This window comes from Thamnophis elegans, chromosome 16 (genome assembly GCF_009769535.1).
Source record: "Thamnophis elegans isolate rThaEle1 chromosome 16, rThaEle1.pri, whole genome shotgun sequence".
NCBI lineage: Eukaryota > Metazoa > Chordata > Lepidosauria > Squamata > Colubridae > Thamnophis > Thamnophis elegans.
In genome coordinates, this window is record NC_045556.1 from 21,892,322 (window position 1) to 21,909,173 (window position 16,852).

The 16,852-nt window shown below is 39.9% G+C and overlaps 1 protein-coding gene across 5 annotated transcripts in view; it reads right to left on the reverse strand.

Annotated features, from left to right (window-relative positions):
• The window catches only part of DENND4A (DENN domain containing 4A), a 95,283-nt gene that overhangs the window by 34,745 nt on the left and 43,686 nt on the right, over nucleotides 1–16,852 (reverse strand). For all 5 annotated transcript variants that reach the window (XM_032232955.1, XM_032232956.1, XM_032232957.1 and 2 more), the window contains exons 10-14: nucleotides 15,447–15,622; nucleotides 13,282–13,382; nucleotides 10,974–11,192; nucleotides 7,960–8,105; nucleotides 1,214–1,347 (exon numbers count right to left, since the gene is read on the reverse strand). In XM_032232955.1, the coding sequence (XP_032088846.1) occupies nucleotides 1,214–1,347; nucleotides 7,960–8,105; nucleotides 10,974–11,192; nucleotides 13,282–13,382; nucleotides 15,447–15,622 (776 nt within the window). The remainder of the gene's footprint in view (nucleotides 1–1,213; nucleotides 1,348–7,959; nucleotides 8,106–10,973; nucleotides 11,193–13,281; nucleotides 13,383–15,446; nucleotides 15,623–16,852) is intronic.

A 16,852-nucleotide genomic window follows, 5' to 3' on the forward strand; every position in this document is an offset into this window, starting at 1 on the left:
GAAATATCCGAGTACCAAATCCATGCATAACTAAAATTTGCCCAGTCAAACCCACTGAAATGATTGCAATCAAGAAGACGAAAACTGTTAATTAAAATCGCTCAACTGTAGAAAGCTGCGAGAATGTTTTCTGCCAATTAGACTCCACACCAGTGGTGAAATTCAATTTTTTTTACTACCGGTTCTGTGGGTGTGGCTTTGTGGGCCTGGCAGGGGAAGGATACTGCAAAATCCCCATTCCCTCCCCACTCCAAGGGAATGATACTGCAAAATCTCCATTCCCTCCCCACTCCAAGGGAAGGATACTGCAAAATCCCCATTCCCTCCCCACTCCAAGGGAAGGATACTGCAAAATCCCCATTCCCTCCCCACTCCAAGGGAAGGATACTGCAAAATCTCCATTCCCTCCCCATTCCAGGGAAAGGATACTGTAAAATCTCTATTTTCACCCCACTCCAGGGGAAGGATACTGCACAATCTCCATTCCCTCCCCACTCTGAGGCCAGCCAGAGGTGTTATTTGCCAGTTCTCCGAACTACTCAAAGTTTATGCTACCAGTTCTCTAGAGCCTGCCAGAACCTGCTGAATTTCACCCCTACTCCACACCTATTTGCACCATTCAGGTGACCCTGGGGACACAGACAAACCTCCAAGTGGCCTCAACGACTCGCTAAAAGGATGCAAATGACCAGCTGTCTGCAAGGCGTATCAATCCTTCCATTCCCCACCATCCAGTCAGAGCCTAAGAAGCTGCTTGAATGAGAAGCAAAAGGTCTTCAAAGAAAAACCACAAAAGTCCAGTTGCCTCCTGAAAAAGCATCATTGGGGCCACCATGACTCGGAACTTAGAACCTCTACAGACTATACAGCTATCAGCTATACAGTTTGGGATGAAGACCCTATGAATGGTGTGGGAGTATGAATGGATTTCCAGAAAAATTGCAGACTACAAGAACCATCTGTACTACTCAGGTGACCCTGAGGGCACAGATTAACCTCCAAGTGGCCTCAACGACTTGACTCGCTAAAAGGATGCAAATGACCAGCTGTCTGCAAGGAGTATCAATCCTTCCATTCCCCACCATCCAGTCAGAGCTGAAGAAGCTTCTTGGATGAGAAGCAAAACGTCTTCGAAAGAAAAACCAGAAAATCCATTTTCCTCTTGAAAAAAAGGACCATTGGGATATCACCATGGAAAGATCCCCATGATTACCTGTATTGATATGGGAGTTCCTCTCCGTTGGGCAGGTGAGGAATCTCTGGGGGAGTTACGAAGACGGTGTGCTCGCTCTTGTGGGACTCATCGAGTTCTATAAGCCGCGTGTCGCCTGTCTTGTCTACATCCACCTGTCCAGAACGGATAAAAATACATTATATTCCTTGCCAGGAAGTTAAGAATCCTTTATTCGGTGAGCTTTTGCAAACAGTTGCCAGGATGCAGATTAAGGGATAATGTTAAAAACCTTTATTAAAAACTACTTTGTTGGTATTATTTGTAATTCTATAATCTGGTAGAAAAAGAGGATAATCTTCTTTCTTGCATTTTTTTCTGGAAGGACTCTATCAGATTGTTTTCAAACACATTTCTTTCAAAAGATACCTGCTCTGTGAAGAGACTGCTGTCATGCAGTGTTTCTCAACCTTGCCAACTTTAAGATGCGTAGACTTCAACTACCCAGAATTCTTCAGCCAGCATGCAGAAGAATATACATTTTTAAAGTGGTTATGTTTGAGAAAACACAGGCTTTACACTGCACACCGGAACAACTAGACACAAGGACAGTGTTTCCGCCACCCCATTTCACCACTCTGCTAAACAAGTAACTCCCACAACACTCTCAAACTATTTAGTAAGGCTGTATTACTATTATTCTTTTAATCTTTCCTATTACCTATCTCTTTTTCTACATAACTTTTACTTGTATCTTTACGGTTTATATTGTTTTATTTAGTTTCCTAGTATGATTTATGTTGATTGCTTATATAGTATCCTATGGCTCTCAGTAAGTGTTGTATCTTATGATTTATGATGAATGCATTTTTATGATGACTATGATCATTATAGCTTTTATGTACACTAAGAGTTTATGCATCGAAGACAAATTCCTTTTGTGTCCAATCACACTTGGCCAATAAAGAATGCTGTGTTCTCTTCCGTTCCATTCCATTCCTATTCTATTCTCTTGCAAACATTTTTGCAATTGTTCAGCCCCTTTGCAGAGATAATGAGAAGTAACTTTTTTTGGGAGGGGGGGGTGTTAGGTATTGATTTAAATCAACAAGCTTGCTTAGCTGTGTTTAATAACATTATACAAGAAATTCTATGTGCCACTTTCTTAAAAGCATTTTTTTTCTACACAGGATCTTATGTCACTGAGTCTCAACCGAAAACATGTTTTCCTGCCAGCCGAAGAACTTGTCATCCATAAAATGGCACCTGGGGAGCTGGTCCTTTTTCTACAGCATGCAGGAAATGTGCTTAATTTTCATAGTTGCTATGCTCATTCCTCTTAGGTGCCTGATGAGTAGTTTTCGAATTTGCAGCCATTAGCCCAAGGGGATTCTTGCAAAAATAAATGTTACTGTCTTCGAAAGGCTTCCACAGTGCACAGAAATCTCAAATTACTGTCTTCAAATGGCTTCCGCGTCACAAAGAAATGTCATGGCTTGCTCTCAATGCGACTGAGAGCAAGCCATGAACATGTTAATTACTTGGACAGATTATAAAATCTGTCTGAAGCAAAATGGTGCTGAGGATAAACCTCATTATAGAAACACATTATAAATGCAAGTTATACTGAAGCTATGGCATCTCACGCTTCATTATTCCATTTCTTTTTCTTTTTCAACACCCTATGGAAATTACCACATCAATCAAAAGTGGACTATTAATATTTGAACAAGAATGGGTCTTTGGGTCAAGATCACACAGAAAAGGAAAAATGGAAAAGTAAAATAACATAATAGAAGGAACCAAAGAAAAATCAATTGCTCTGAAGTTGGTTAACCTTCCCATCCAGGAGTAGAGGTTCTCATAGGACAATACCTTTGATGGGGAATTAAAGAAGGCCTTGATTCTACACTTGGATTGACCTCAGTGGTCTAGATAATCCCATCCAAAAGGAAGGTTTCTAGGATTTATCATGAAGTTAATCTATTCTTGGAACAGAGCGATGGTAAATAAAGAGTATCCCTTGTCACCCTGAGCAGGAAGTGGCTATTTGGTTCCATATACTATTTGCTGAAGTTGTTTATCCAAAACATAACTTTCTTCAAGTGAAGGCATCTAGGTAACATCACCAGACATGATCCTGTTTTGGTCACCACATTACAAAAAAGATGTTGAGATTTTGAGAAAAAATGCAAAGAAGAGCAATTAAGCAAAGGATGTAAAGAAGAGCAATTAAGATGATTAAAGGTCTGGAGACAAAACATATGAAGAACGGTTGACGGAATTGGGTATGGCTAGTCTAAGGAAAAGAAGAACTAGGGTGACAGGACAGCAGTGCTTGAATGTTTGAGGGGCTGCCACAAAAAAGAGGGGGTCAACTTATTTTCCAAAGCACCAGAAGGCAAGACAAGAAGCAATGCATGGAAATTGAACAAGAGAAGCAACCAAATTTCCTGACAGTAAGAGCAATCAACGAGTGGAACGACTTGCCTCCAGATGTTGTGGGTACTCCAACATTGGAGGATTTTAAGAAGAGACTGGACAGTCATAACAAGCAAAGTCCATGTCCATTACTGAAATCAATCCCCCCAGGATTAGGTCCTTGCTGTTCTGCATTTAATAACCAAGAAAATGAAAAATAAGAAAATATTGGATAGCAGAAAGGTGGGACTAGATGTGAACTTTAATGTTTTTTAAACTATCCAATGCATCGTTTCACTAATTGGCTCTCTTCAAACATTACATTCAAGAGTGAAATCCATACCTTCCACCCACTCAATGTTTCCAGAATACACATGAAACAAAAATCTTGATTGGAGTTGTATCCAAGACACATTTATGCATTTTTTTAAAATAGAACATGATAGCAGTATTCCAATATTTGAGGGGCTGCCACAGAAAGGAGGGAGTCATGCTATTTTCCAAAGCAAGCCAGACAAGAAACAATGGATGGAAACTAATCAAGGAGAAAAGCAACCTGGAAATAAGGAGAAAACTTCCTAACAGTGAGGATAATCAACCAGTGGAACAGCTTTGCCTTCAGACGTGGTGGTTGCTCCATCACTGGAGTCTTCTAAGAAGAGACTGGACAGCCACTTGTCTGAAATGGTATAGGATCTTCTGCTTGAGCATGGGGTTGGACTAGAAGACCTCAAAGGTACCTTCCAGCTCTATTCTGATTGATCACTTCTTCTATCAATATAGAAGGTTAGTGACAGGTGAAGGAGAATTTCCATCTTTCATAAGCTGAAGAGAACACCTCTAATAGGTTGGGATCCTGGCAGGAGAGGTATGCTGTGTGACTTATTTGCTAATGCAATCTTTGAAGGATGATTTCCAAAGCATCTTTCCTACGGCAAGCTCACTTTATATGCAACACACAACAATTAATCCCCAGTCACTTTCTGTTTTCTTAGGTTACACTTGAGGGACTCTAGGAAGATCTACTCTTGTCACTTTTTTCCTGGAGGGAAAAGATGAAAAACAAAAGGTTCTTATGTCTACCAAATGGAGAGCAATTGTGATAATAAAGAGGGCTGTGAAAATATCTACAGACTCCTCACATCCTGGATATAAATTGTTTCAATTTCTACCCTCAAAACGACACTATAGAGCACTGCACACCAGAACAACTAGACAAAAGGAGTTTTTTCCTGAATGCCATCACTCTACTTAACAATTAATTTCCACAACAGTGTCAAACTACTTACTAAGATTGTATTGCTATTATTCTTCTCTTCCTTCCTAGTACTTATCTCTTCCCACTTATAACCATGTTGCTTGTATCTTTAAATTTTATATTGTTTTATTTGTTTCCTAGAATGCTTTGATTGCTTATTAGTAACCCATGACTATCACTAAGTGTTGCATCCTTTGATTCTTGATGAATGTATTCTATTTTATTTTTCTTTATGTCCACTGAGAGCATCTGCACCAAAGACAAATTCCTTGTGTGTCCAATCACACTTGGCCAATAAGGAATTCTATTCTATTCTATTCCACACACACAATCCATATGAAATTTCTCTCTCTCAGAATGGCATATAATGTGTTGAAGCAAAACAACAACAGAGAGTTTTGCTGATGTTGTACTTTAAGAATATACTTTATCCTTTCAATTTATACTTTAAAGAAGCCGGAGGCTAAATAAAATAAGTAATACTTTGAAGTTATTATTTTGAAAACATGGTGTGCTATAAGTTTCCACAGACATAATCCTTCCTTGTAAGCCTATTGGTATTAGAGCCTACACATTATCCTTGTTTAACCCTTTTTAGTGACTACCCCATTTAGTGACCATTTTCAGTTGCTTCAACAGTGATGAAAAAGCAACTTTGTGACTAAACCTCGCATCTACAACCTTCACAAGTCCTGTACGGCACAGAAAAGCTGAAGTAAGCAGCAGTGGTGGTTTCACTTAGTGACTGCTTCACTTAACAATTGAGTTGCCGATCCCAATTGTCGCTAGACAAGGATTGTCCTCATCACTCATGAGAACAAGAAAGAAAAGAATCAAATTGCAGATGAAGATTAACGTGTAACGTCTCACTAAATTTAACATTTTGTCAGAAAAGCTGCGTCAAAGAAAGTGTGATCAAAAGAGTCTCTGAAAAAAGTCATTTCACAAGGAAAGCCATTAAGGTGACAGATTTTAGATCTAAATATGCACCCAAACTTCAGATGCAATATGCACACAAACATACCTTGGATAGATCAAGATAAACAAATATTTTGACAAGTACGAGGGAAGGGATGTGCAAATCCCCTCTCCTAAGTGCGGTGGTGGCCCAATGGTTAGAATGCAGTATTGCAGGCTAATTCTGACTGCCGACTGACAGCGGTTCGACAGTTCGAATCTCACCAGGCTCAAGGTTGACTCAGCCTTCCATCCTTCCAAGGTTGGTAAAATGGGGACCTAGCTTGTTGGGGACAAGAGGCTGATTCTGTAAACCGCTGAGAGAGGGCTGTAAAGCACTGTGAAGCAGTATATAAGTCTAAGGGCTATTCTTGTCTGCTGTTGTGTTCTGTTCTATTGCCATGGTAGTGCAATGGTTAGAATGCAGTATTGCAGGCTAACTCTGCCAACTGCCAGCAGTCTGATCCTGACCAGCTTAAGGTTGACTCAGCTTCCATCCTTCCAAGGTCGGTTAAATTCCCAGATTATTGGGGGAAATAGGCTGACTCTGTGAACCGCTTAGAAAGGGCTGTAAAGCACTGTGAAACAGTATATGAGTCCAAGGGCTATTGCTATTGCTACTGGAAAAGCAATCAGGGTTTGAGCAGCGTATCAGAGCTCCGAAAGTGATTGAAGCCAGGGCTGTAAGGGATAAAATGGACTCCTTATGCAACTGTAAGTCTTCGGTTAGTCCGTGATTAATAACTTTAACAGGGACAAGCAACTCTGTTACTAAGTGACATCATGGTAAAGTATGATGTCCCTGTAATAATGCTGGATTATGACAGTTCTGGCATTTTTGGTTGCTGTAGTTAAGCAAATCACCATGGTCATTAAGTGAATCCACGGTTGTTAAGTGAACACCATGGTTATTAAGCAAACCCATTGATTGCTATGAGGTGTTCTTTTCGAAAACCGGAAGCAAAAACATCATAAATCATAGTCATGTTCCCAGACCCTGTTGAGAATTGGGTATAGCTAGTTTAGTGAAAAGGTATGATATGATAGCAGTGTTCCAATATTTGCAAGGCTGTGACAAAGAACAGGGAGTCAACCTATGTTACAAAGCATCCAAAGGCAAGATAAAAACAACGGATAGAAGCTAATCAAAGAGAAATCCAACTTAGAACTAAGGAGGAATTTCCTGACAGTTAAGAACATTGAACCAGTGGAATGACTTGTCTCCAGAAATTGTGGGTACCCCATCACTGGAGGCTTTTAAGAAGAGACTGGACAGTCACCTGTCTGAAATGATACAGGGTTTCCTGCTTTAGCACAGGGCTAGACTAGAAGACCTTCAATGTCTCTTCCAATTCTGATATTCTATGTGGTTTGTTGTTTTTTTTAACTGAAGAGCTTGCAACTAGGAGTTGAGAACTAATAATCTTTCTGTTACCCAACCCAATCTTCTAGACTGCTCTGAGTTCTAGAGAGTTTTGTATTTCCTTGCATCTTGCTTCAAGGCAACCTTTCTCTGGCTGGTCTCCTCCAGATGTTAAGGTAATATCTCCCTATATAGACGTGATGGCGCAGAGGTTAAGAGTGCAGTCCTGCAGGCTACTTCTGCTGCCTGCCGGCTACCTGCAATTTGGCAGTTCGAATCTCACCAGGCTCAAGGTTGTCTCAGCCTTCCATCCTTCCGAGGTGGGTAAAAGGAGGACCCAAATTGTTGGGGGACAGTATGCTGACTCTGTAAACTGTTTAGAGAGGGCTGTAAAAGAACTATGAAGCGGTATATAAGTCTAAGTGCTATTGCTATTGCTATATTCCTAGCAGACATGCCCAGATTGGGTAAGATGAGGAATGGCGTCTCCTAGACCAGCCAGGTAATTTACTGAAGTGGGGGAGAATAAAAGGAAAGGGTCAAGTACCCTCTAAAAGCTAGTAGGGACATCTCCTCCCTGCTAGCTCAGTGAAAATAAGAAAACAACCATACCTTTCAAGCCAATTAACAAATAGAAGAAAAGGGGGTGTAAATCACAATATGCTTTTCTTGTTAGACACTTGGGCAACTGTAGCCAAAGTGGGAGTCCCTCTATAGCGTAGTGAGTTGGCAAAAGTCTTTGGAGCAACAAGTACAGTCAGATGGGGTGTGACACCAGAGCACACTTACTTTATTTACACAGTCATCAAAAAACGCAAGGCTTGCATCTTTATCGCTAACAAAAGAGCATTCTTCAATGAAGCGAATGAACATCTGGGTCTTAGTCATCATAGTATAAAACTTTTGATGTGAACGATCACGGCTTTTCAAGAATCCTGTAAGATTAAAAAAAAAGAAGTTGTTTATCCCACTAGCAGAAAAACAAGGAGCAAATATTCCACGAACAAAGGAAGAAATGAAATTAAACACAATGAATTAATTCATATGCTCACTAAGCCACATATATTTTGATCTGTGTGTGTGTTTGTGTTTGTGTGTGTGTGTATGTCTGTGTATCTGTGTTTGTGTTATATAGCCACCCAGAATCATTTATTTTGCAAAATGGGTGGCCATATAAATTAGATAGATAGATAGATAGATAGATAGATAGATAGATAGATAGATAGATAGATAGATAGATAGATAGATATGGGGGAGGGAGAGAGGGAGAGAGAGGGGGAGAGAGAGGGATAGAGAGGGAGGGAGGGAGGGAGGGAGGGAGAGAGAGAGAGAGGGAGAGGGAGAGGGAGAGGGAGAGAGAGAGAGAGAAATATTTAAATATTGCCAAATTCACAATAATCCATCTTGGATACATGTTTCCAGTATACTAAATTGTAATTTGCAAATTGAGTATTAGGATTGAATCACAGACTGTTCCCTTCATTATCAGCATGTTAATCCTGATTGTTTTAAATCATGTTTTCTTGTTTCATCTGTGTCTTGCTACTGTTAACACCAGACCTGATGATGGTTCTGTTTTAGTAAACTGGGATTTAACAATCCAGGAATTTCCTGGGAAACCAGGTCACTGAACTGGTCACTTGTAGTTGGTTGACAACTGGAGTATAAGTTAAATAAATAAATCAATAATGTAATTGATTGACTGACTATCAATGACCAGCAACAAATAAAGTATACTTTCATTAGGAATGTACTGGGTGTTATTGGCATTTTTACATGTGAGATTTAAACCCATTTTGTTTTAATTAGGTTTCATGACAATGAAACTTTGGCCAACATTTTTGTCTGGTTTATTTTGAAAATTGTCTCTGCACTATTCTAATGAGGAAAAGGTTTCACTTTGTAATCTAAAGCATGGGTGATGTTATTTATGTTTTTACTTAAATTTATTGGGCAGGTCACTTTGGTAGACTCTGGGAGGCATAGAAAACTAGAGAAAACAGAAAAACAGCTAAAAACTTTGTCTTGATAGACATAGGATATTTAGGTCTATCAAATACAACTGCCACTTAATACTAGAATTGATCAAATCCATCAACCAGCAAATTATATATAGACTTAGAGTGCCAAAATCAGAAGCAACTGCAGAGACCTTGAGAGAAGCACTTTGATTTTTGCTGGATGCTTTGTTCATATTGAGGTGACCACAGGGGAGAATAGGTGCTCAATAGCACCAAAACGGTGGGTGGGACTGGAAAATCCAAGCTCCACCCCCTTTTTGCATATGCATAACACCCATTATAAAGGGGGACAGTTTTGATCTACAATTGCTGATGCCACAGATCTCCACAAATGCCCCTAACTCGTGTTTTCTATTTCAACCCAGCCTCCACATCAGTGTTTCTCAACCTGGAGAATTTTTTAGAAGAAAGCCTCCTATACTATCACCTCTTACAACACTAGACAACACAGTATCAATAGTAGAGACCTTCAGGTTTCTAGGTTCTATCATGTCTCAAGACCTAAAATGGTCACCTAACATCAAAAACGTCATCAAAAAAGCACAACAAAGAATGTTCTTTCTGAGCCAACTCAGAAAGCTTAAACTGCCCAAGGAGCTGCTGATTCTGTTCTACAGAGGAATGATTGAGTCGGTCATCTGCACTTCTATAACTATCTGGTTTGGCTCTGCAACCCAACAAGACAGACACAGACTTCAGAGAATAATCAGAACTGCTGAAAAAAAAAAGCCAACCTGCCTTCCATGGAGGACCTGTACAATGCACGAGTCAAAAAGAGAGCAGTGAAAATATCTACAGATCCCTCACATCCTGGACATAAATTGTTTCAATATCTGCCCTCAAAACGATGCTATAGGGCACTGCACACCAGAACAACTACACACAAGAACTGTTTTTCCCAAATGCCATCTCTCTACTAAACAACTAATTCCCACAACACTGTAAAAATATTTACTAAGTCTGTATTACTATTCTTCTTCTCTTCCTTCCTAGTACCTATCTCTTACCACTTATGACTATAACCATGTTGCTTGTATCTTTACAATTTATATTGTTTTATTTGTTTCCTAGTATGATTTGATTGCTTATTAGGAGCCTATGACTATCGCTAAGTGTTGTATCTTATGATTCTTGATGAATGCATTTTATTTTTCTTTATGAACACTGAGAACATATGCTCCAAAGACAAATTCCTTGTGTGTCCAATCACACTTGGCCAATAAAGAATTCTATTCTACTGAAGAGGAGAGAATGAAAGGAAGACGGGGGAAAGAAGAAAGAGGTAAGGAGAGAAGAGTGGAAGGGAGAGAAAGAGAAGGAGAGAAGGTTAGAAGGGGAAGAGGAAGAGTAGGAGTAGGAGAAAGGGAAGGGAAGGGAAGAAGGAAGGGAAAGGAGAGGAGGAAGGAAAAAAATAGAGAAGGGAGGGAGGGAGAAAAGAAAGGGGAAAATAAGGTGGTGTTACAACAGGAGGAAGGGGTGGTAAATAAAGCAACCCAAACTGTATATTATAACCTATTAAATGAAATAATAAATGTATAAGAATGACAAATGTAAAGAAGAATAACAATTATGTGAATGTATACTTAAAATGGTGTTTAAGAAAATAAAAAATAAAAAAAACATTTTGGAAAAAAAAAAAGAATTCTATTCTATTTAAGATTTGTGGACTTCCCATTCTGGGAGTTGAAGTCCACCCATCTTAAAGATGGACTAAGGTTGAGAAAAAACTGCTCCAAATCTCTAGCTAACTTAAATGCTACAAACGTAGAGGCTCTGGTTTACCTTGCAGTTCAAACAGGGAACTTGCATCAGTGGCAGTTTCCGAAGGGGCTTGCGTAATAGGGCGTAGGTAGGACCTGTAACCTTTCAGGATCGAAGCCATAAATGTGAGAAATGCCTCTTGAATTTCTACATCTAACAGATGCAGCTTGGAGCCTGATTGAAAATCGTAGTCATTCATAGCCAGCTCCATTAAAGCATCGTCACGGGGTCTTTGCTGCACTGCGGGATAAAAAATAAAAAAGGAGAAATGTCAAAACATGGTTATATTTAAAGAATGACGGAGGTGGAAGGGGCTTTGGGGTCTTCTAGTCCAACCCCCTTCTCCAGCAGGAGACCTCTACCGTTCTGGACAAATGGCTGCCTAGACTCTTCTTAAAATCCTCCAGTGATGGAAAAACCCACAATTTATTTACTTATGAAACTTATATCCCACCCATCTTACTGTTACACAGCAACTCTGGACAGCTTATAGACAACGTCCCAAAGATGCTTTTTTCAGGAGGAAACTGGACTTCCTTGTTTTTTCTTTTGAATACTTTTGCTTCTTGTCCAAGGAGCTTCTTCAGCTCTGACAGGATAGTGGGGAATGGAAGATATGATTTATATTCCTTGCAGACAGCTGGTCATTTGCATCCTTTTTTAAGGGTTGTTGAAGCCCTTGGAGGTTTATCTGTGTCCTCAGAGTCACCTGAGTGGTGCTCCTGGTTCCTGTAGTCTGCAATGAGCTGAAGCTTCTTGGGTGAGAAGCAAAATGTCTTCAAAAGAAAAAACAAGAAAGTCCAGTTGCCTCCTGAAAAAGCACCTTTGGGGCAACCAGGTCCTGGATGACGGAGAAACTCCATAGACGATTAGAACATATTCTTTTGGGACACACAGAAGAACTCTTGCTCAAGGTCTAAATCATCTAAATCAGACTTACAGACAATAGAAGCATGAAAAGATAATATACGACCATTAAAAATGAAGGAAGATTAAAGAAAAGACTAAATTATTAAAGATTCTTAGTGTTGACCACAGTATTTCTTTCTCCTCTGCCAGGCTGATTTTGCTGCCAGGTTCATTATCTGATTGCACTAGATACATTTTGCTAGCAATGACAAGCCCATCACTGACCTTCTCAAACCTGCAGGACAGCTGATTTGTACCCAGAAAGCATAATTCAAAAGCAACAAAGGCTGCCTCCAGTGAGGTGGGGTTAAATCTGATTTAGGCACAGTGCCAACTGTCCAACTAGTGGGCCCAAAATAAGGAAACACTCTCAGGAGCTTTGAATTCCCAAAAGTAAAACTTTATTGAATATGCCATTGTGGTACTGAAGAATCAAAACCAGCTCTGGTTTCCTGAGCAAATGCTTACCTAGTTAAACAATGGCTTCCCTTTCTCCCCACCTCTGGGTGATAACACTGTCCAATTATGAAACATCCTTTTGTTATGGGAACAGTCCACCTCCTTCTCAAGAACCTGCAGTCGTGAACTTGACGGTTGCCAGGATCTGTGCCCAACTTCTCAGCATTCCATTTCCCCTTCCACCCCGTTTATTGGCAAGTTGAATAGTGATAGAGTTTGAAAGAAACAAAGAGGTTCTATCATGACACACAGTCAATATCCAAGGTCCACAAGAACTTTCTAAAGGTCTGAGCTTCTCAACCTTCTCAACTTTAAAACTCTAGGCCTTCAACTCCTAGAGTTGACAAGGTTGAGAAATATTGCTCTAAGGCAGGGGTGTCAAACTCGATTTCATTGAGGGCCACATCAGGGTTGTTTGACATGGGAAGGGGTGGCCAGGGTGAACCTGGCCAGCTCCACATCACTCATGTCGGGGGCTCTTGTGGTGGCCCGAGCGCTCTGCCAGTGAAAATGGGCTCCTGAGCTCTGTTTCAGCTGTGACAGCCTCCTGCAATCCTCTTACAGTGAAAACAGAGTTTGGGAGGGATGGGACGGAGCTCCATTTTCTCTGGCAGAGGCACTGCTGCAGGTTCCTTAGCTGTTTCCAGGGCGGCCCCGTGGGCCAGATCTAAGCACCCTGCGGGCCAGATCCGACCCCTGGGCCTTGAGTTTGACACCCCTGCTCTATGTATTTAAATAAAAGGATTATTTTTTAAACCTTAGCCAGGGTTGCAAAGGAAGTGACACATCATGCAAATCAGGTGCTGGGTCCCTCGGTGCTACTTCCCCAAAGCACACATTTCCCTCTGTATAACCTGAATCTAACTTCCCTCTGCTCCTCCTCAACGTGAAAAAGAGTTTCACTATCATAGTGTACCACAACCACAATCACAGAGAGTCTTTTGGGCCCTCCTCCACTTACATGCTGCCAGCTGATGATACAAGTGATTTAAAGTGCTCATCAGTTTCTTACAAGGCTTCTTCGGCAAGATCTTCCATGCGATCGTTCGCTTATCTCCTGGCCTGGAATCCAAAGGGAAATGTGAAGGATTAAGAGCCACGGTGGCGCAGTGGTTAGAGTGCAGTACTGCAGGCTACTTCTGCTGCCAACAGTTTAAACAGTTCGATTCTCACCAGGCTCAAGGTTGTCTCAGACTTCCATCCTTCCGAAGTGGGTAAAATGAGGAACCCAGATTGTTGGGGACAATATGCTGACTCTGTAAACCGCTATAAAGCACTGTGAAGGGGTATATAAGTCTAAGTGCTATTACTATTCATTAAGACCAAATATTGACTTAAATATTTGGTAAAATCTGAGCACCAGAACTCTCAGAAGTGATTTCTGCTTCAGTATTGTCAGCTGAACTTAATCCAATGGAATGGAAATCTTCAATGCCATGTTTCCCTGAAAATAAGATCTCATTTTCTTTTGACCCCTGAAATAAGTGCTTGGCCTTATTTTCGGGGAGGTCTTATTATTTTTGAGATACAGGAGGCGGCGACCGTGGTCACCTCAGGGCTGCTGCTGTGTTGCAATATTTTCAGGGAAGGCTTATTAGAAGTAAATATCTACTTCTGCCTTCTCATCTGCAAGGAAATCATTTCTATAATCTAGAAGGGGACCTAATTTGGGCCGCAGGTAGGACTGGTTAGGAAAAAAACCAAGTGTTTCAGAGGCAAACAGAGAATGAAGAATCAGAGTGATCATTATCACATTATTATTATTAAATTTATTTGCTGCCTTTCTCATGGTTTGAAGTGATTCTGCTTTTCCTTTCCTGGCATCATTATTTCACCCATGGCAATGTAGATGGGATGACAAATTGCAGCAGGAAGGTTCTCTTCCCACCCAGAATGACCCAGCAAATATAAATAGAAAAACAAAATATGAATATTTATTCCTTTCCTTCCTGGATGCAGGCACTCTGGCTTTCTGGGTGAAGCTATTCTCAGCTTCTGCAGAAAAATTTGCTTGTTGGGTTGCATAAAAGGAAGTTCAGTTTTCCTGGAGCACGTGACTATTGCTTGGTGCAAATGACAGATTCTTTAGTTGAGCGACAATACCCTTCATGGGGTATTGGTTCTGTCGAGCACTCGACACCCTATTTGAAATTCTCCAGCTCTGTCATTCAATCACAAAAAACTCAAATTTTAGGTTTTCTAAAAGGGATTCGAACCACCGAACTGCCGACCTTTTAGATCGACAAGCTCAGTGTCTTAGCCACTGAGCCACCGCGTCCCAATACCAAGTGTAACCATACACAAAACAGATTTCCAAGTTCAGAAGCAGTTAAACTTTGAATAAATTAGAATTTGTTCATGAAGGCCGTTTCCTTCACTTTACAGGCACATTTTCCCCTGCAATTTTTCCTTTTGATGGAGCTGCTTAAAACTAGATCACAAAGTTGTATTTCATGTTAAGAAATATTTTTTCACCCCAAGGACTTCAACTTTTTGTGGTAATAAAGCTTTTCCGAAGTACTAAGAATAATGGAAGGACTATCTGCTAAGTGTTTAAAAGATTAATTTGTACACGGACTGGCAAAAACAAATTGCTGAAGCAACCAATATGTTTTTGTCATTCACTAATGCACTGTTCCTGTAAAGCAAGGCAATAAAAGAAAACAAACAGATAATAGTCCTTACACGAACATTTCTCCTCTATTTCTAGTTCAGCATGAAATTTATTAGGTAAAGGGCCAATTATTCTCTTAATCTTGCTTCCCAGTTTAAAACTAATGCCAGTTTATTTTACAAGGCTATTGCAACAACATGAAATAGATTACAAGCACATGCTAAATAATTATATTTACTAAATGTAATTTGCCTCTGTGAGATATCTAATATCCAAGGATTAAATGCTTATCTTCAAAACAATGTTTTTAGCGGAATCAATTTACAGATTCAACTGTACGTTTTTCTACTGCTCAGTAAACAAGGGACATCCGTGCAAATGTGAACGGACCCTTTCATTCCCTTCTCTGATAAATAATTTAGCAAACCTAGGAAAATTAATTTAAAAGTCTGCTGCCCCTGAATTACATATGATCAAAAAAAGCAAGGAAATGAAGCTCTCCAAATACTTACTGTGAAATGGTGTTTGTATCTAGGTCAACACAGCTAACATCTGGCGGTGGGTCATAAAGATCAAAATATCTGGAATCAATTCCCACTATGAATGGACACGGTGCGCTCAGAACATCAGCCAGGGCTAGAGGGCAGAGAGGAATGTACGGGCATGGCCAGTGGAAAGGAAAGATCATCTTTCAAAAGAGAAGAACAAACATGTTGAATGCAGATAGCTAGATGTGCTTCAAGAAAAATAGGGTGGACAGCCTGTAACTCTTGAACTCATTTCAACCCACCCAAAGAGATGATTTAGACCTTGACCAAGAGTTCTGTGTGTCCCAAAAGAATACGTTCTAATCAATGTCTATGAAGATTCTCATCCAGGTCACAAAGGTGCTTTTTCAAAAGGCAATTGGACTTTCTTTTCTTTTTTAAAGTTTTTAATTTTTTTTTACAAACAAATCAATGCGTGAACAATGTGGCACCTGGGTGTCATACATTCCAATCAGAGGTGGGTTGCTCCTAGTTCGGCCAAACCAGTAGTGGTGATCTGGCCTGGGTCGCAGAACCAGCAGCGAGCCAGGCTGGCCATGCCCCCAAACAGGTCCCCTGGTCTTTTCTGCCGTTGCAGAACATGTTTCTGCACATGCGCAGAACAAATTTCAGTCAACTGCGCATGCACGAGCAACGCAAAGCAAATCAGTACCAACTGGTACAGGAACCCAGCCCTGATTCGAATACAAATAAAACTAATAGAATTAGTCATAGTTATTATTTTAAACCAATATATATATTTCTAATAGTAATACATATTTATATGCAATCTGTCATTATTCAATTATTCCATGTTTTTTCTTATTATTGCTCTTATTTTATTATTAAAATGAATAATAATTAAAATAATAATAATATTATTAAAAGTATATGCACCAATATTCCCATTTTCTCTTATTTCTATCTCTTATTCTAACTTTTAATCATGTCATCTTTTGTTAAAAAACATTTTCTTTCTATCCTACTGAAGAAAGATTAGATTAGTTTCTAATCATGTCACCTACCTACACAAAAAAAGAAAAGAGAGAGGAAAAGAGAAGCCAATCAAAATAACACCAAAAATGAAAAATCATCTATCCATCATCTCATGCCCACTTTAATACTTTAATTGTTATGCTTTTTTTTTCTTTTTGACTTGAGCAATTGGACTTTCTTAGTTTTTCCACAAAGATGTTTCACTTCTCTTCCAAGAAGCTTCTTTAGTTCTGACCTGACCTTCAGTCAGAACAAGAGAAACTTTTTGGATGAGAAGCAAAAGGTCTTCAAGGAAAAACAAAGTCCAGTTGCCTTTTGAAAAAGCACCTTTGGAATGTTTTGCAGAAGAAAAAGAGGGTTTCAGGCTATAAGCATCTCAAAGGATCTATGCATTC